The sequence below is a fragment of the Ostrea edulis genome, chromosome 7, assembly GCF_947568905.1.
Source record: "Ostrea edulis chromosome 7, xbOstEdul1.1, whole genome shotgun sequence".
Classification (NCBI taxonomy): Eukaryota; Metazoa; Mollusca; class Bivalvia; order Ostreida; family Ostreidae; genus Ostrea; species Ostrea edulis.
The window spans coordinates 41,721,255-41,739,648 of record NC_079170.1 but is presented as its reverse complement, the minus strand read 5'-3'; the positions used below and the strand labels follow the sequence as shown (position 1 = coordinate 41,739,648).

Below are 18,394 nucleotides of genomic sequence, written 5' to 3'. Positions count from 1 at the left end.
GATTATTGAACCTGGTGGGTCAACAGTTACACATTGTTTAGACAAGTCAATGACATATGCCATATGGTGATATGTTGGGGTATCTTGATCCTCACAACTCTAATCTAACACATGTATCGCAGGTTCAAATTTCATAACACATCAGGGTTGTTACTAGGGCTTTTTAAAGATAAACCCCAGACTCATGGTTTATGAGCAGCTTCAATCCCATGAAAATTCACAAGTCCCATGAATTTTCATGAGTTTTTTTGTATCTGATTTTTGAGAAAAGTACAAATGTTGATTCCACATAGTTGTTCATGATGTCATCAGAGTGGAAATTCAAAATGAATGATTTTTGAATTTCTTAGCCATGGAATAATAATTAAAATAGGAAACACTATTTGTGACACCTGATTCTATATCAAAATCCTTTTAATTTTCTTATAACCAGTATAGATACATTTTTTAAAATCCAGTCACAGCCCACATAGTTGAAAATACATATTAAAAGTGTTCTTCATTAGCTAATTTTTATCACATCAAATATGAAGACCTTAAGAATCTATTTTAGTTAATTTTGCATAAGATGAACAATTTCAAACATAATTTTTAATCAAATGAATATTTCTTATCAGCAAAAATGTATCGGATATAATGATTTAGCACGGGTCTTTTAACCAAGTCTATATAGCTTACCTGATCACCATTTTTCTGTGATCATAATGTCTGTTATACTTGTTGTCTACATAATTTGATAACTTGTGAACTTGATTGAAAATTGAATTATTGACACCTCTGCAGGTATCGAGATCATTGCCATCACCACAAATTGATAGTTGGTAGTTCAGCTTCATTGAATGAAATATATTTACTTAAATTTCAGTATACAAGGAATCTATTCACTGAAATTCCATGACTTGCTTGCCATACAACAAACAGTAGATTATGGACGTGATTCCTAGAATTAGAACTTGAATGGGTCAGACTTGAATACATGCAAAGTCATGTAGCAATATTAAAGGTATACATCATGATATCTGCTTTGCATGTATGAAAATGAAAAACAGTTGTCATTGTAAATATACACATGCATATATTTACATGTAATATATGTATTGTTCAGGTTGTTATATTGTCCTGTATATGTGAGTTGGAATATTAATTAAGTTTGCACCCGTCAGTCACACCAATTGATTGGTTGACAACAAACTTGGCATACTGATAAACCACAGAGCATATTATTCTATTTACCTCACCTGAGTTGAACAGTTTAGTGAGCTTTTGTCTGTTTGTCCATCTGTTTGTAGACTTTTCCAAATATAATCTTTTCTACAACCACTGAGCCATTGTCAGTCAATCTAGCAAAAATCATCCTTAAGAAAATGGGATTCAAGCTTGTTCAAATTAAATGAAGGGTCATGCTCCCTTCAAAGGGGAGATAATCAAGAAATATGGAATATTTACATGACTAAGGAACATGTTATTTATGTCTCTGATCTCATATCTGATTTCATATCACATAGATAAAATTTAAAATGTTTACCTAAAGTCCTTCAATTGATTTCATAACTTTGTATTAAAAATTTCCATTAAAAAATCAATTGAATTAGTCATAAATGACCATTGAATGAACACATTAAAAAAAGAAATATGTCTTTATTTTAAAGAATGTATTTTTAATGTATCATGTTTTAAAAATTATTAATCATTTTCATTGAAAAGAAAAACTTAGATTATTTCATGAAATAAGAAATGATAGGTAATTCAAATGTAATTGAAAAATAATGGTCATTACTGACATTTTTATGAAAGTAATGCATTGCATTACAATTACTTGTAATTCAAAAATGGGTGCATTACACCCCATTACTTTAAAAATGTAATGATGACAATGCATTACACATTACCATTACCCCAGGTCTGGAGGGAGGTTCTTTTTTTTTAAATCTTCTCAAAAACACTGGGCCAGAAAAGTTAAAATTTACATGTAAGCTTCCTTAACATAGTGTAGATTCAATCACCATAGGGGATCAAAGTATACTGGAAATTTTTTAAATAAATCTTCATAAAAAACAGGTACTACTAGTAGTCGGGTTAAACTCACAGATATTGCACAGTTTAAGTTTGTTCAAATTGTGGTCCTAGAAAGTATGGCACAATATGGCACAATAATTGATCTAAGTTTTATTTGGGTATATGTATGGAACATCTTTAAAATATTCATCTCAATAACAGATGACCATGATTAGACTAGCCATATCAATATGCATGCATGAACAGGTTTTCAAATTTCTGTGTGTTCAATCCTGGGCCCTAGGGGTAGGTGTGAAACACAATTGGAGATTTATATTAGACTATTCAGAAAATTGATTGAAACAAATGTTTAAGACAGTGTAAGTGTCACAGAGCCACACTAAATCCTATCATAATACCAACATTCCTAAGTTCATTTGAAGTTTTTTCCCTCAGTAAAATGAACCCTTGGTTTATGGTTGCTCAATGAATCATAATTTACATTTATAGGACATATATGCTTGAAAGAAGATCTTTAAAAAAGATGTTTTCTCAATAACAGCAAGATCATGTTAGTCATATTGGTTTTGAGGCATCCCCATATGTGAATTCAAGTAGGCTATATCGCAACTTTTTGGGCTAGATTTGGGTCGCAATATAGGGTTAAAAATTTTCATGGGAATAAAGATTGGAAACAAATCTTTTAAAAATTACTACAGCAGGGTCAAGATGACTCGGGTGAGCAATGCAACCCATGAGCCTCTTGATGGTATTTGAGGCCACAAAATCAAGACAAAGGTCAAATCAATAATGATATTAGAAATATTGTTCAATGTCTTTAGACCCCTTTGTTTGACAACAAATGATAAGTTGTAATTAATTTCGAAATATGTTATATATTTTCTTCTTCTTCAAAATAGGTGTTGTACTTCAGGAAAAGGGGAAGCGTATTTGTTGGAAGATGGATAAAGAAAAATTGGAGCATGCACTAGACTTCTTTAAATCCTGCTTTTTTATCAGGTACACAATAAATTATCAACAATGCCAAATTATGTCTTCATCCAATGGATATGATTAACATTCATTGAAATAACTCGCACTGCACTCAGAAAAAATACATCCTGTGATTACCCAATGTAAAATGAATTTTTTAATAGCAACTGACATACATTTATGGAAAATATCTGTTTCAATGAATAGGCATTTTTGACATTGTGCAATTTTTAGCTCACCTGAGCTGAAAGCTCAAGTGAGCTTTTCTGATCGCATTTTGTCCGTCGTCTGTCTGTCTGTTAAACTTTTCACATTTTCGACTTCTTCTCCAGAACCACTGGGCCAATTTCAACCAAACGTGGCCAAAAGCATCCTTGGGTAAAGGGCTTTCAGGTTTGTTCAAATGAAGGGCCATGTCCCTTTCAAAGGGGAGATAATCACAAAAATGTAAAAAAAAAAAAGAAGGGTGGGGTCATTTAAAAATCTTCTTCTCAAGAACCACTAAGCCAGAAAAGCTGAGATTTACATGAAAGCTTCCTGACATAATGCAGATTCAAGTTTGTTCAAATCATGGGCCCCTGGGGTTGGATGGGGCCACAATAGGGAATCAAAGTTTTACATACAAATATATAGTGAATATCTTTTTCTAAATATCCACTGAGTCAGAAAAGCTGATATATACAAGAAAACTTTCTGACATAGTGTAGATTCAAGTTTGTTCAAATCATGGCCCCCGGGGGGTAGGATGGGGCCACAAATGGGGGTGGGGGGGTCAAAGTTTTACATACAAATATAGGAAAAAGCTTTACAAATCTTCTTCTCAAGAACCATTGGGCCAAAGAAGTTGACATTTACATGAAAGCTTTCTGACATAGTGTAGATTCACGTTTGCAAAGGGTAGTTTGGGCCATAATAGGGACTAAGGTTTTACATGCAAATATATATGGAAAGTCTTCAGATATGGGCCAAGGTGACTCAGGTGAACGATGTGGCCCATGGGCCTCTTGTTTTTAAAAACAATGTCTCTGAACCAACAAAACTATTTTCAGGTAACATCATTGAGTACAAAAGAAATGTACCTTCACAGCAGACAACTTATAACCTTTCGACAAGAAATTGGGACTGCCTGCCATTCAACCATTGTACATATATGAATTTACCAGTCCTGTTGTGAAGAAACTTATTTCATCCTCTTTCAAGGGCCATGTTATTTAGGATTTTAACTACTTGTCCTGCATCACAAGCTTAAAAAGACTTCACTATATGGCTGCAGATGGAACTGCATGGTTTGAAATCCTCATAGGAATTCTGAGAAGCATGGAGGCCTATTAACCAGATAATGAGATTGTTATAAGATTGATCACTGTTCGTTATCTTCACCTTGGATAATGACAAGATTTCATAGCTTGAGGAGTACCAGGAAAATTTACTTGCAGCAAAATTGTACATAAAGAGAGACTCACTCAAGCATGAATGTAGTATAATTATAAAGATGCAGTAGAGAGAGAGAAAGAGAGAGAGAGAGAGAGAGAGAGAGAGAGAGAGAGAGAGAGAGAGAGAGAGAGAGAGAGAGAGAGAGAGAATTATATGGTGATATAATTAAACTCATTGTCTTCAATGGGTATGGCATGTCAGTAGAGAATCATGATTCATATGGTGATATTTTTCAATTATATACTCGTTTCAGTGCAATGGCATTGTACAAATAAATATTTTAAGTGTTGTTAGGGAAAGTAGTTGCTATGGTGATATGTGTAAACATATTGTCTTCCATGGGTCCGACATGTCAGTAAATAATTACATGTTGATATATTTGTATTATATTCTCATTTGAAGGCAATTGGAATTGTAGTTTGAAATGTTTGCTTGTTGCTAGGGAAAATTGGTTGCTATGGTGATATAGTTAAACCTGATGTCTTCATTGGATTCAACATATCAGTAGAGAATCATATATTGGTATATTTGCATTAGGTTCTGATTCCAGTGCAATTTAATCATACAACTTTAAATTTTATGTGCGTTGCTAAGGAAAATCAGTTGCTATGGTGATATGGTTGAAGTCTGATTTCTCCAATTGGTCTGAAATGTCAATAAATTAAAGTGAACCCATATGATTTGTATTTATTTTCAGTTAATAGAATCATTTTAATGCATATATTGCAGATATTCTTGTTTTATTGTGTTGGAAATGGGCCTGAAAGAGTTGCCTAGCAACCGTTACTATGTACATTTCCGACTCTTTTGATTTTTATTTTGAGTACACTTAGTATTGATTGTTTAGAAAATATGTATCAAAATTTGGCACTTTTCGGATAACTAAAGTAATATGTATTTAAAATACCTTAAAATTGTCAAATTTACAGAAAATTGATAAATATTAAAACAATGCCTATTCCAAAGTCCTCTACAGATACCATATAATAGTATTTCATTAGTATTGTACATTTTTATATTGAAGTAACCTTTACCTCGCCTAAATAAATTATCATTATGTTTGAAAAATTATTATTTTCGTTTTTATACAAATTTTAAGAAGTATGTATTTCTGCACTTTACAAAACCCAATACAGTGGTTGCTATGGAAACACAAATGCTTTAATTTCCATAGCAACCATTGATGCACAATGTTTTTACTCTGCATGTCTTCATATATCATTATTATGAAGAGTTATGGAAAGTTTCATGAAAATCCAAGATTATCAGTATGCCACCTTTTGCATGATTCTTACGTGGACTGCTACTTAAATACACCGGGTATTGTGTTTCCCATGGCGTGATTATACATGTAACAAACTCTATCATTTGTTTTGGTTTAATTACCATGTCTGTTAACATGAATCCACTGCAGCCATAGCTTTGTTTTGTACATATTTTATTGATCAAATCAAAAGGATTGGGAACAAGTTCTAACAACTTACCAGTCCCTCTCCTAATGCAGCCATCACTGTAATTTGTATTAGAGAATGTCAAAAAATGTCAAACGTATTTCAATTATTCAGTGAAAGGGGACTTTATTTCATAATGAAAGTTTATAATTACATGTACCAACTGAAAATTAGATAATAGGTCTTTATAATTAGTATATTATCCTAATAGTATTGATTGATTGAATATTGTTTAACGTCCCTCTCGAGAATATTTCACTCATATGGATACATCTATCATACTAGTACAAAAATAATATGTGTTTATAATTAGCATCTTTTCATAATAGTACAAGACATACTAAACATCGACGTTTTCCCCGCGGAGTGATAAATTTGGCATATTTTAGCGTTTAGACAGCGTTCCGCCAAAATTTCGCCGCCAAATATTCATCCAATTGCGATTTCAGAATTTACAAAAGAAGTAACTATGCCTTCTCCGCCAAAATTTATTACGCTAAAACTATTAGCATATATTTGAGCCGCTATACTCTATATTGAATCATATTCCAGTCATAAAATCAATTTAAAATTGTCATTTGAAAGGTAATGAATATATCAATTTTCAGTCCTTTGTACATGTACTTTCGCCACGAGCTGTGCAACATTATCGATTTTATTTTCACCTACATTATCAGCGCCGCTACAACAGACTACATGGATTCTGAACTAATCACCAAACAATTTGTTGGAAGCTAGTTTGTCTGCCCAAGTAACAATGCCTAATACTATTGGAGCAAGTTCCAGCAAAGTAATATCCTTTCTTATCTCCTGAGACCAACTTGCTCGCCAAGCCAACCCACTCCATTCATCACCAAAAACAACCCCACACCCATAAGCTCCTGAACTATCTGTGTAAAATTCTAACGTATCACTACTTGACCAATCTGCGGATGGAAACCAAGTAAGGCCATTAAAATTTTCCAGAAATAGAACCCACATTTCAAGGTCCAACTTTATCTCATTAGATATTCTAATCAAATGAAAAGATCTACTAACAACTTGTAATGCCCCATAAAATCTCCTACAAAATGCCCTACCAGCAGGTAATGCTTTTACAACAAATGCAAATCAACCATCAAGTGATTCGAATTCTTTGTTTGTTACTCTTATACTACTCAGAATGTACTTAATCTTAGCCAGCAAATTCATCAACTTTTTCTTTTGAAACAAACGTTGTACCTTGCAGAAAATATATTCCTAACCCTAAAAATTACAACCTTGTACAAGGACCTTATGTTTTTCTGGTGCAATTGGAACTCCTAAAACTTTACTCAGTTCTTGAAAACGATACATTGGTCGATATACAAGAGCTTGTTCTGGGTATAGTCAGTTTTTAAATCGAGGTAAGCTACTGACAAACAAGTTGATGGTACAGGGATTTCAACAGTCTCGATTAAAGTCAGCATTTCGCAAATTCTATGGTCGTTATAACGATCTAGTTTGTCAATACAACCTCGCATTGGGTCAAATGCTGTCTGACGTCTTTCATACCGATTGTTAAGCCGTTCTTGGCACACTGATTTTGACTGCGGATAACTCCGTTTACCTGATCAGGATATGGGGCTCACGGCGGGTGTGACCGGTCAACAGGGGATGCTTACTCCTCCTAGGCACCTGATCCCACCTCTGGTGTGTCCAGGGGTCCGTGTTTGCCCAACTATCTATTTTGTATTGCTTGTAGGAGTTATGAGATTGATCACTGTTCGTTATCTTCACCTTGCATTTACCAGAGTTAACTGATCCAGCAAATAAGAAATCATTTAAATAATGTACAATCCCATCCTTTTGTGGCGTCTGTTCTAATTGCTGTGGTGTGGGCCTATACTGAGGGGATTGTTTGACATTGTTATTCTGGACAGACCTACAATTCAAAGGATGATGTGATCCATAACATTTCACACAAATATGCAAAAATTTGCAATTGTGTTTTGCACATACACCCTGAAAGTTATAAAAGTAACATTTAAAATGTTATGGGGAATTCTGATTGTTTTGTTACATAGGTTGCATATAAAACGGCAGGGGTTGGGACATCTGCCATCTCATAAACAGACTGTAGGGGTACTGATTGGGCTAGCAATCCATGGCTGACCATACAACTTCTTCCTGAAGCTGAGGTAGCTGCCTCTGAATTAAGACTGGCGACTGACGTGGGAATGATAGAGTCAAAGGACGATGCAGAAGCCTGTGTGGTCACCGTGGTTACTACTACACCATGATCAAGGAATGTCCTTGCCGGTGGTATGGCATATGGGCTCTTCGCCTTAGATGCTCTCGTTTTATTGGCTCTCAACATGGCTTTAACTTCGTGATGCTTCAGAACAGGTTTCTTAGTTAAATTTCTTGCACCTTGCAGCTTTCTTGTTCAGAAGGAAAGGTAAGTCACACTTCAGCATACTCAGTCGCATAAGTATAAGATACTACGAGTTATCGTTTTTGCTGTAGTGAAATAATGTGCTCAAAATAACCTAGTTTATACTGAGTAGATGAACTGTAATATATCGACGACGTTTTATCCATTAACAATAACGATTGCAATTCATACATCGATTCGATATACACGTATTTCCAGTTAACTCGATAAAAGTCTTCCACAAGGCAAATTAACAAATCAACTTTATGACTAACGAAATGATTTCAGCTTATCCATCGTCAACTTCCCATATTTATGTAGCAATATTCCATTATCACCTGTAAGTAGTCTTTATGTCTCTCAACTGATTCGATATGCAATTGCAAGAGTTTTATTTTACAGGTATTTCAACAGTCTCGTTTAAAGTCAGCATATTGCAAATTCTATGGTCGTTATAACGATCTTGCTTGCCAGTTAAACCTATCATTGGGTCAAATATTGTATGATGTGTTATATATTAATTTTTAGGTCGTTCTTGGTACACTGGGTTTGACTACGAATTACTCCGTTTACCTGATCAAGACACAGAGCTCACGGCGGGTGTGACTGGTCGACAGGGATGCTGCTTACCCTAGGCACATGGATAAGGTTATGCCATGGGGTCCGTGTTTAACCATCTTTTAATTGTGTATTCCTTATAGGAGTTTTGAGATTGAAGTCAGCATTTCGCAACATCTATGGTCTTTATAAAGATCTACTTCGTCAGTACAACCTCGCATTGGGTCAAATGCTGTCTAACGTGTTCCATACCGATTGTTAGGCCATTCTTGGCACACTGATTTTGACTACGGATAACTCCATTTACCTGATCAGGATATAGGGCTCATGGCGGGTGTGACCGGTCGACAGGGGATGCTTACTCCTCCTAGGCACCTGATCCTACCACTGATGTGTCCAGAAGTCCGTGTTTGCCCAACTATCTATTTTGTATTGCTTATAGGAGTTATGAGATGGATAACTGTTCGTTATATTCACCTTTCATTGACCTTTCATTGATAAATGTTCGCTATCTCCACCTTTGGATTTATCCGTTATAAGGTTTGAAATTTTGGCGCCATCGAATGAAACTTTAAAAACGTTAAATTTTGATGAAAACAATGTTCTATTACAAATTTTCTGTTGATAATTTGGGACCAGAAATGGACGTAGAGGTTAAAACTGTTACAGGTATTTAACTATAGAGGAAAAATTTAGATGTTAATAATATTTATTTAAGTCGAACTGTTTGTTTTCCATGAATCGTACGTACTCTTTTTCAGATCAAAACGAATGATATGCCTTTTTGTCTAAATTTTGTAATGAACTAGCATACAATTTTGAAATGGATATAAAAAGAAGAAGTTGTGTTTATGAAATACTGATGCCTCTGTATGGCTAAACTCCAAAGTCAAGGTCATGATGCTAAACATTTTGGTACGAAAAGAAATGTTTTGTCACAAAAAATACTCATGTGAAATACTGAAGCCATAAAAGTTATGGTATGGCCAAAGTTAAAGTTTGCTCATACACCAAGAAAAAAAGGTCACAATGTCAATAATTTTGCGGTGACACAGACAAACAGAGAGACCACACACTCTATGCCCGCAAATCTTCGATTACATGAGCATGAAAACGTATTGTCATGTTAGCATCATCACACTTCTTTAATGATTTTCCTGTATGGACGGCGCTGAAAGGTATCCGGAATAAAAGTTTTCATCAGTCTCTCTTTGTAACATTCCATCTTCCAGGGACTTCCTTCTTTTGTGCTGTGTGGATGTTCTCCGTCATCGTAACCTTCACAGCTGGGGAACATTACTTTGCAGGAAATGCAATTTGGTCCGTTGCATTGATTTGCTCTGTAGTCACCTAAAATAACAAGCCGCTGTTTATGTTGTGAGATTTGTGATATTTGGATATCAAGATAGATGATATGCAGTTGTAATAACTAACCTCAAATCGAAAAAAAATAAACACATCGAAAACAACTAGCGCATCATGCTACTTTCTCATACACAATTTTCTTTTATGTGCTTGCCTAGCTGCAATAATGTAGCCCTATCTGATTTGTTTTATTGTGACGTTTTCGGGATAGGGTTATAATTCCATAGGATCTCCGTAATGGTGCAAAATAATTTTATGAATAACCGATAATAAGCTCCGTGTTTAGTCCCGAATGTTGTTTACACCAAACGGAGTACCAACTTTGTGCTCGGGCATGTCTAATAAAGGTGTTTTTCATTAAACATCATGTACAGCATGCAAAATTCTTCGTCTGCTCCGCCATCCTTGTTATCGCGAGATATCGTAGGTGGATCTATGAGAAGCCTCAACATTGACAATCTGCGCGAAAATGTAGTTACTCGACCCACTCCGACAAAGAAAGGAAGACCATACTGTATGGTTGCAGAAATAATTTACACTCTACTGTTCGTTTTTCAACTTGATATTAAATCTAAACCTTTTTAATACCGACGAAATAGCTTTCTCCTCTGTATTTATCCATTGATGTAAATACTACGTTATATGGCATATGCAAATAACTTCACAATCGGAAGTTGAAACTTCAGTCATCAAACATGGCGCACAAATATGAATCGTAAAATTGGATTATATCGAAATTGTTGAAAACGGTAGAATAGAGCCTTACAAATCGTAAGTTGCAGGTTGTAAATGTATATATTGACTAAGAAACATAGAATATCATTTTATTTATGTAAAGAAAGTCAGCAATAGTTTAAAATGATCGAAAATGTTGCGGGAGTGAATCACTCCCGCATTTGCACCATTAAGGAGATCCTAAGGAGTTGTAGCTCTCTCCCTAAAAAATGGTGAGGGCTACATTATTGCGTTATTTTTTTTATTATTTTTTTTTAATTTATTACAGCTGGATGCGATTGAATTTACATTTACATTTAGACGAAAGGCGAAGATAACAGTGATCAATCGCATAACTCCTAAACGCATGATATACTAGAGCTGGGATCAAGTGCCTAGGAGGAGTATGCATCCCCTGTTGACGGCCACACCCGCCGTGAGCCCCATATCTTGATCAGGTAAACGGAGTTATCCGTAGTCAAAATCAGTGTGCCAAGAAAGGCCTAACAATCATTATAAAACATATCTGACAGCATTTGACCCAATGGTAGGTTGTATTGGTAAATTACATCGTTCTAACGACCATAGGCCTGTGGCGATTGACAACGTGCGTCAATTCAGTTTTGCTGCTGTTAAATGTTTTTCAGTATTATAAGCAACCCCTATTGACTGGTCAAATATATCGTAAACCCCGTATCTTGATCAGCTAAACGGACTAATCTGTACTCAAAATCAGTATGTAAAGAATGTCCTAAAATTGAATGAAACACATCTAAAAGCATTTGACCCAAAGATAAGTTGTATTGGAGAATTACATCATTATAATATTCATAGAATTTGCAAAATGCTGACTCTAAACGGGGGGGGGGGGGGGGGGGTTGAAATACCTAAAATATCTTGAAATGCATCATAATTTCTATATGCATGTTACTTTCTTATGAAAAGATAAAACTATACTGAAAAACATCTTTCAATCTATATTTCATCGTATTTCATAAATAGAAATTGCATGCACCGCGCAAGGATTCGTTTAGCAACCGAAGAAGTGTCAACCGAGAAGGAAGCCAATTTCGTTCTTCACATAACCGGAACATATACTTTATTTATCAAACTTGAAAACGTGAGGAGGAGATTGCAAAGAATTTTGATGACAGTTTGTCTGTTGTTTACTTCGCGGTGCAAGATTGACTGTGATGTCGCCCCAATAGAAAGTGTCGGAAAGTTGAGATCTGACATCACACAAAATACGTCATGTACCTGAAAATGTAAAATAATTTGCGAATTTTCATTGCATTGAAGTTTTAAACTACATTTTAACTTATCATAGCATGCAACATTGTCTCCAATTGAATTCGACACATTAAATTATGTAAGCAATTCATAGATAGCGAACCACATGTCAATAAATGTGACGTAACTTCATCTAGTACATTTTGTAAGATATGACGCATTTTAATATACGGTTTGATAGGCGGATGAAACTAAGTGACAATATATTGTATAATGAAACAGCAAATCTTGCAAATACTTGATATACCGGTATCATTATTTCGCATATGATATAGTTGTATCAGAATTTGAATTGAATGTTTAGCAATAGGGTTTTTTGTAACATTACTTGTAAGAAAATATACGTCTGGTTTAACATCACCCAAAAAAAAATGTCTGAGAAAAAGTATTTTATTGTGGTTGTTTGATTCCTTTGATTTTCAATTTCATAGACGGCCATACAAATTAATAGTGCTGCAGTGTAAAATTAGAAAAACGTAGTCCCCATCCCATTACAATATAAACTAAAAAAAATTCAGTGGGCTTAGCCAATCAAAGTGTGTGTTACAAGTAAAATTTACTTATTAGTATATGATAGAACGTTCAAACAAGAAACCTTCTGATCTTAATTCCAATATGTAAAAACGTCTCCACATGAGTGAAAAATTCTCGAGAGGGACGTTAAACAATATACAATAAATCAATATGTAACTTACATGCTTGTTTGAGCTCTTTTCTCCTGTCACATCGTACATTTTGAAAATCTTCACACCGAAGCGTGCGTGTCGAGAACAGCTGGGGATATTTGCATTCACGAAGATATTTTTCGCCCTTGGCAAAACTTGGAGCCTCCGACGAGGAACAATCATAATACAGCTGACACTCAGTATCGTGGGCCAATCTTATATCATTGTGTCCTTTGCATAGCTCTTCAACTGAGATGATATATATTATTATATATATACACCAAATTTCCACGATGTAAACACTTTCAAATTCAAAGGATATCAACTATTTTAAAACCAAATGCAGTAAAGAGCATTAATTTTTGAGCGAGGATTAATTTCGTTCGTGGTTATAAATACTCAAGAATTTATATTTTCCATCAACAGGAGAAATTGAATCCTGGTAAATCAAAGATAAGCAGAAAACATGTACATGAATACCTGAAAAGGCGTTTGCTGTATAACAAATCTCAGCGACTAATACCACGAAAAGAAGTTGGAAGTTGAACAATGCCATCGGTCTTTTCATATAACGCGTACTTTTCTTGTTACCTGAAAGTATCACAGATGACGGCTTCGTCTCCCTGTTTATATAGATTTTATAACAGACAATCTGGTCCAGATAAAATATGTAATGCTGTATCGTTTGAAAATGATTGATGCAAAGTCAGATCATTAGCATGGTTCGAGAAAACATAAAAACAACAAAAATAAAGGACAGAACTATTGCGTTTTCTACCTCTTACCTTTAGATAAATGCCTGCTGTTGCTAATGAACCATTATGTTGTCAAATCATCAACATCTGACCTTCCATTAGTTGTACAAATTAATTAGCATTAAAATGTTTCTAAAATGCGTGCATTGAAATGATTATAGTCTGTGTTTAGGTGATTTGATATATTTGTTTGATGCGTTTTAAGGGTGTTGATGTTAAGTTGTTGTTGCATTCATATTTGTTTTGTTTTTTGTTACAGGGTTGAACATGGACTGATCAGCCGGTTAAAGCACGTGACAATTCCTGCATAAACATGTATCTATATACATGTATAACTACACATTTCTAAGTCTATGATACTTGTGTAACTACGAGTCTATCCCTCTAGTTTTTTCATATAGATCAATATTTTTCATACCTTGTTTTCCAGTGTACTCTTTGTTCTTTTCAAACACTCCTTAAAGGCGGAAGTGGGTGGAATCTGAAGGATTTGTATACTTGAAAAATGAATGAAAAACTGAAACAAATATCTAAATCAATAGATAAGATACGAGACACAATATAACAGTATAATGAATTTGATACAGATGTAGATTTATCATTGAAATAAAATATGATTGAAAGTACAGATTTATTTTATCCTGTTGTGTTTCATTTCATCATTTTTTGTGTACAAAATATCAATGGAATAGATACACTATATCTGTCTGGGAGAAGGTACATTTTCATCCGACATCTGTCAGCCCAAAGGAAAACTCGATAAATTTGTCATATTGAAATAATTAATGCTCCCTAACACCTCTTCAACACGTGACGAAACAGATGCCACACTATTCTCCTGTGGCCTATGGCAAATAGTACGACGCTTGCGATTTGTCAATACTATTTCGTTTTTCCCTCATACGTGACATAACAATACCAATGCATCAAACAGAGGAGTGGTCCATCATTATAATATTTTGCGCATTTTATTTGTTAAACTACATTTAGACGAACGTTTTGTAAGAAAATCTTCGACAGCAGTAGTGTATTAAAGATACGCAAGTCCCCTTCCGCATACGTACAAGAGTCTTAAGGGTTGAGAGAACCCTTTGATAGAGTTGCATACTTTGCACGAAATGAAAATTTCGTATAAAATAATCATATTTTGTAACCTATGTTCTGATGTTCATCGCACAGTGTCATTCGAGCTTATAAACCATCTCGAACAAATTGAGACTGAATTATCCAATCAAGTGTCCAAACCCGTGGAATCAAAATTAGTTTTGGGACTCAGTAAGTAAAGGCCACCGAATTTGAAAATGGTATTAGCAGCGATAAGCTTAATGTCGTTTTAAACAGTGTAGCATAAGTAAAAGGCTAATCTTCTGTAAATAAACACGATATAGACAAAATTACCTGCGAAATTTGTAATATTTTGTTGGCTCAGCAAACAAAACATTTAGAAGTAGAAATCAATCATCTAAAACATTACATAATACAAATGAACAAGGGTTTAATAAAAACTTACCGCACAGTTAGAAAAAAATCACCTCGCAAAACGATTTACACACGGTAAAACAAAGTCAAATGAAACCTTAGTTACATGCAACCTCAGACTTATTAATAGAGAATATATTTTTTTTTTAAATCCACGGATAGATTTATCAAAGATCATAATTGTATATCAGATAAACTAAAAGCACTCCTTTGAGAAAATTGAAAAGAATATTGGAATACATGTACATGTATTTTAAATGGCTCAGATAGAAGAGATGAAACTAGTGTGGATATCAATGAAAAGGGTGAAGATAACAGATAGCGATTAATCTCATTTATTACAGCGGGATGCGATTGAATTTACATGTACATGTAGATGAAAGGCGAGGATAAAAGATAACGAACAGTGATAAATCTCATAACTTCTATAAGCAATACAAAATAGAGAGTTGGCAAACACGGATCCCTGGATATACCAGAGGTGGGACCAGGTGCCAAGGAGGAGTATGCACCCCCTGTCGACCGGTCGCACCCACCGTGAGCCCGGTGTCGGTGCTAAGAAAGGCCTAACAATCGGTATGAAACACGTCAGACAGCATTTGACCCAAAGATATATTGTATTCGCAAACTAGATCATTATAACGACCATAGAATTTGCGAGATGCTTACTTTAAAGGGACTGATTCACGATTTTCCCCTACAAAAATATTATATTAAGATTATTCATCATGACAGAAGCTCATTATAGAAAGTTTATTATTATACCCCCCGAACGAAGTTCTGGGGGGTATATAGGAATCACTCTGTCTGTCTGTCTGTCCGTCTCTCCGTCTGTCCGTCTGGCCGTCTGTCTGTCTGTGCAGATTCGTGTCCGGGACATAACTTCTTTGTTCTTTGACTTAGGCATACCATATTTGGCACACAGGTAGATCACCATGAGACGATGTGTCAAGTACCTTCATGACCTCTATATGACCTTGACCTTTGACCTCAAGGTCAAAATTAAAGGTTTTTTACAATGGATTCGTGTCCGGGCCATAACTTCTTTGTTCTTTGACATAGGCATACCATATTTGACACATGAGTGTATCACCAGGAGACGATGTGTCATGTACCTTCATGACCTCCATATGACCTTGAATTCAAGGTCAAAATTAAAGTTTTTTACAATGGATTCATGTCCGGGCCATGACTTCTTTGTTCTTTGACATAGGCATATCATATTTGACACATGAGTGTATCACCATGAGACGATGTGTCGAGTACCTTCATGACCTGTATATAACCTTGAACTTTGACCTCAAGGTCAAAATTGATTATAGGGTTTTGACATAGTCATACCATAAGACATGGGTGTATCACCATGAGACTATGTGTCATGTACATTCATGACCTCTTTATGACCTTGACCTTTGATCTCAAGGTCAAAATTATAGGTTTATGCCATGGATTTGTGTTCGGACTATATCTTCCATTTTCTTCTACAAATGCATACCATATTTTGACACTCAGGAAAGAGGTAATTTATACCTATTAACAACACCCTTTGGGAGATTGGGGTAAGCGGGGGTATTCTTAGTGAGCATTGCTCACAGTACATCTTGTTTGTTTTGAAAACAAACATTGAGATGTGTTATTGTGTACGAAGTTTTCAAAGTAAATGGATATTGATCCAAGTTTGGTGTATATATATAAATATATATATATATATATATATATATATATATATATATATATATATATATATCACATCTCAAGTATACTTTTGGTAAAATGTGTCATTTAAAAGTTAAAATTTGTGATTGTACAAAATCAAAATGCTTTAAATTACAAATTAACGTTTCACTGGTTTATTTGTTCACATAAAAAGTCTCGAGTCTTTGTTTACATAACACAGAATCAAAGCTAAAATATTACTCTTATTCTTGCATTCAGACGGTCCAAATTTTGGTTGTTACAATTGAATGAGTTATATTTTTAATTATTAACATCAGAAATGAAAAATAGTTCTCTCGATAAACGTGAACCAGTCCCTTTAACGGAGACTGTTGAAAACCCTGCAACATCAACTTGTTTTTCAGTAGCATACCTCGATTTAAAGGTAAAGGTATACATTGTCAATCAATGTTAAAATAATAATGGTTGTGTACTGAGTAAAAATTACAACAATCCATGGGAATAAATTTTAAAATGCAATCTATTTTAAGAAATGATGATCGCGTGTTCGTGTATGTTGCAAGATAACCTACTTGGTCGAGCTAAATCAGTGGCGGGTTTAAGGGGGGGCGGCGCCCCCCCCCCCCCCCCTTAAGTTTTCAAACTTAAGGTAAATCGTGTTATCTTGTTTAGAAAAAAGTACAAAACAATGTAAAAAGCAAAAATTTCTTCCACTCCCGGAGAAATAAATGACAAAATCTATTGATTTCTTGAATTACTTTATTGGGAGAACTTAATTTTTTCCAAAACCCCTTAAAATTTGCGTCATTTTATTAATTTCACCTCATAAAAAATGATAGACAATAGTACAAAAGACTAAATAGGAGATATATTTCAAGCCCTATAAAATCTGTAAAATCCAGGAGCTTCCGGGGGCTTCGCCCCCAGACCCCCTGTCTCATAAAGTGCCCCCCCCCCGTAACCGCAATTCCTGGATCCGCCCCTGTAAATGTTGTTTTTAAATATAAAAGCTGAGGCGTCAGCCGAGGCTTTTATACATACATGTAGTGTATTTCAAACAACATTTCGAGACGAAGAAGGTTATCCTGCAACATACACGAATAGAAGAGCTTTATTTCTATTCCACTACAGCTCAGAAATATGCACTCGATCGTTTTCTTATATAGCTACTAATTAGGTCATGGCAGTTTCCGAAATGGCCTACATTGTTTATTTGTTGTTGTTTTTTGTTGTTGTATTTTTTTTTTTTTTTTTTTTTTTTATTTTTTTTTTTTTTTTTTTTTTTTTTTTGTTTGCTGACGAAAAAAGTGTGATGTGTGATGGTAAGGGTCTTTAAAATAGACGAATGGTTTATACTGAATGACAAATGTTCTTCTGTCATTTATATGAATTTGTTTTACAAGATATATTAATTGATTTTTATGATTATAAAATTGAATTATCAGTCATCTACTTTATTGTGTAAAGCCTCGGCTTTTATATTTCAAAACAACAATTCTGGACCTCAGAGGTTATCCTGCAACATACACAAAAACGCGAACATTATTTCTTTACTTTACCATGCCTATTGCAAATAGCAAAGGAATGCCGCAGTCATTATTCTACATATACCTTCATGCGTAA

At 34.7% G+C, this 18,394-nt stretch overlaps 1 protein-coding gene and 1 long non-coding RNA gene across 4 annotated transcripts; one reads left to right on the top strand and one right to left on the bottom strand.

Annotated features, from left to right (window-relative positions):
• The first annotated feature begins 677 nt into the window (after positions 1-677).
• LOC125677218 (uncharacterized) lies at positions 678-5,490 on the top strand. Of its 2 annotated transcripts, XR_008796999.1 has the most exons (4): positions 678-1,003; positions 2,916-3,015; positions 4,038-4,466; positions 4,536-5,490. It is a non-coding gene; the product is annotated as an uncharacterized LOC125677218 (long non-coding RNA). The 2 variants fall into 2 exon arrangements; XR_008796998.1 differs by having other exon boundaries at positions 906-1,003; positions 4,038-5,490.
• Positions 5,491-9,607: 4,117 nt separating this feature from the next.
• LOC125655333 (uncharacterized) lies at positions 9,608-13,835 on the bottom strand. Of its 2 annotated transcripts, XM_056144437.1 has the most exons (4): positions 13,646-13,835; positions 13,341-13,483; positions 12,891-13,109; positions 9,608-10,176 (listed from the first exon to the last, which is right to left on the bottom strand). In XM_056144437.1, exons 2-4 carry the CDS (start codon positions 13,426-13,428, stop codon positions 9,962-9,964), a joined length of 522 nt encoding a protein of 173 aa, XP_056000412.1. In that variant the 5' UTR covers positions 13,429-13,483; positions 13,646-13,835; the 3' UTR covers positions 9,608-9,961. The 2 variants fall into 2 exon arrangements, with proteins under 2 accessions (XP_056000412.1, XP_056000411.1); XM_056144436.1 differs by lacking the exon at positions 13,646-13,835 and having other exon boundaries at positions 13,341-13,499.
• Between the last annotated feature and the right edge of the window lie 4,559 nt (positions 13,836-18,394).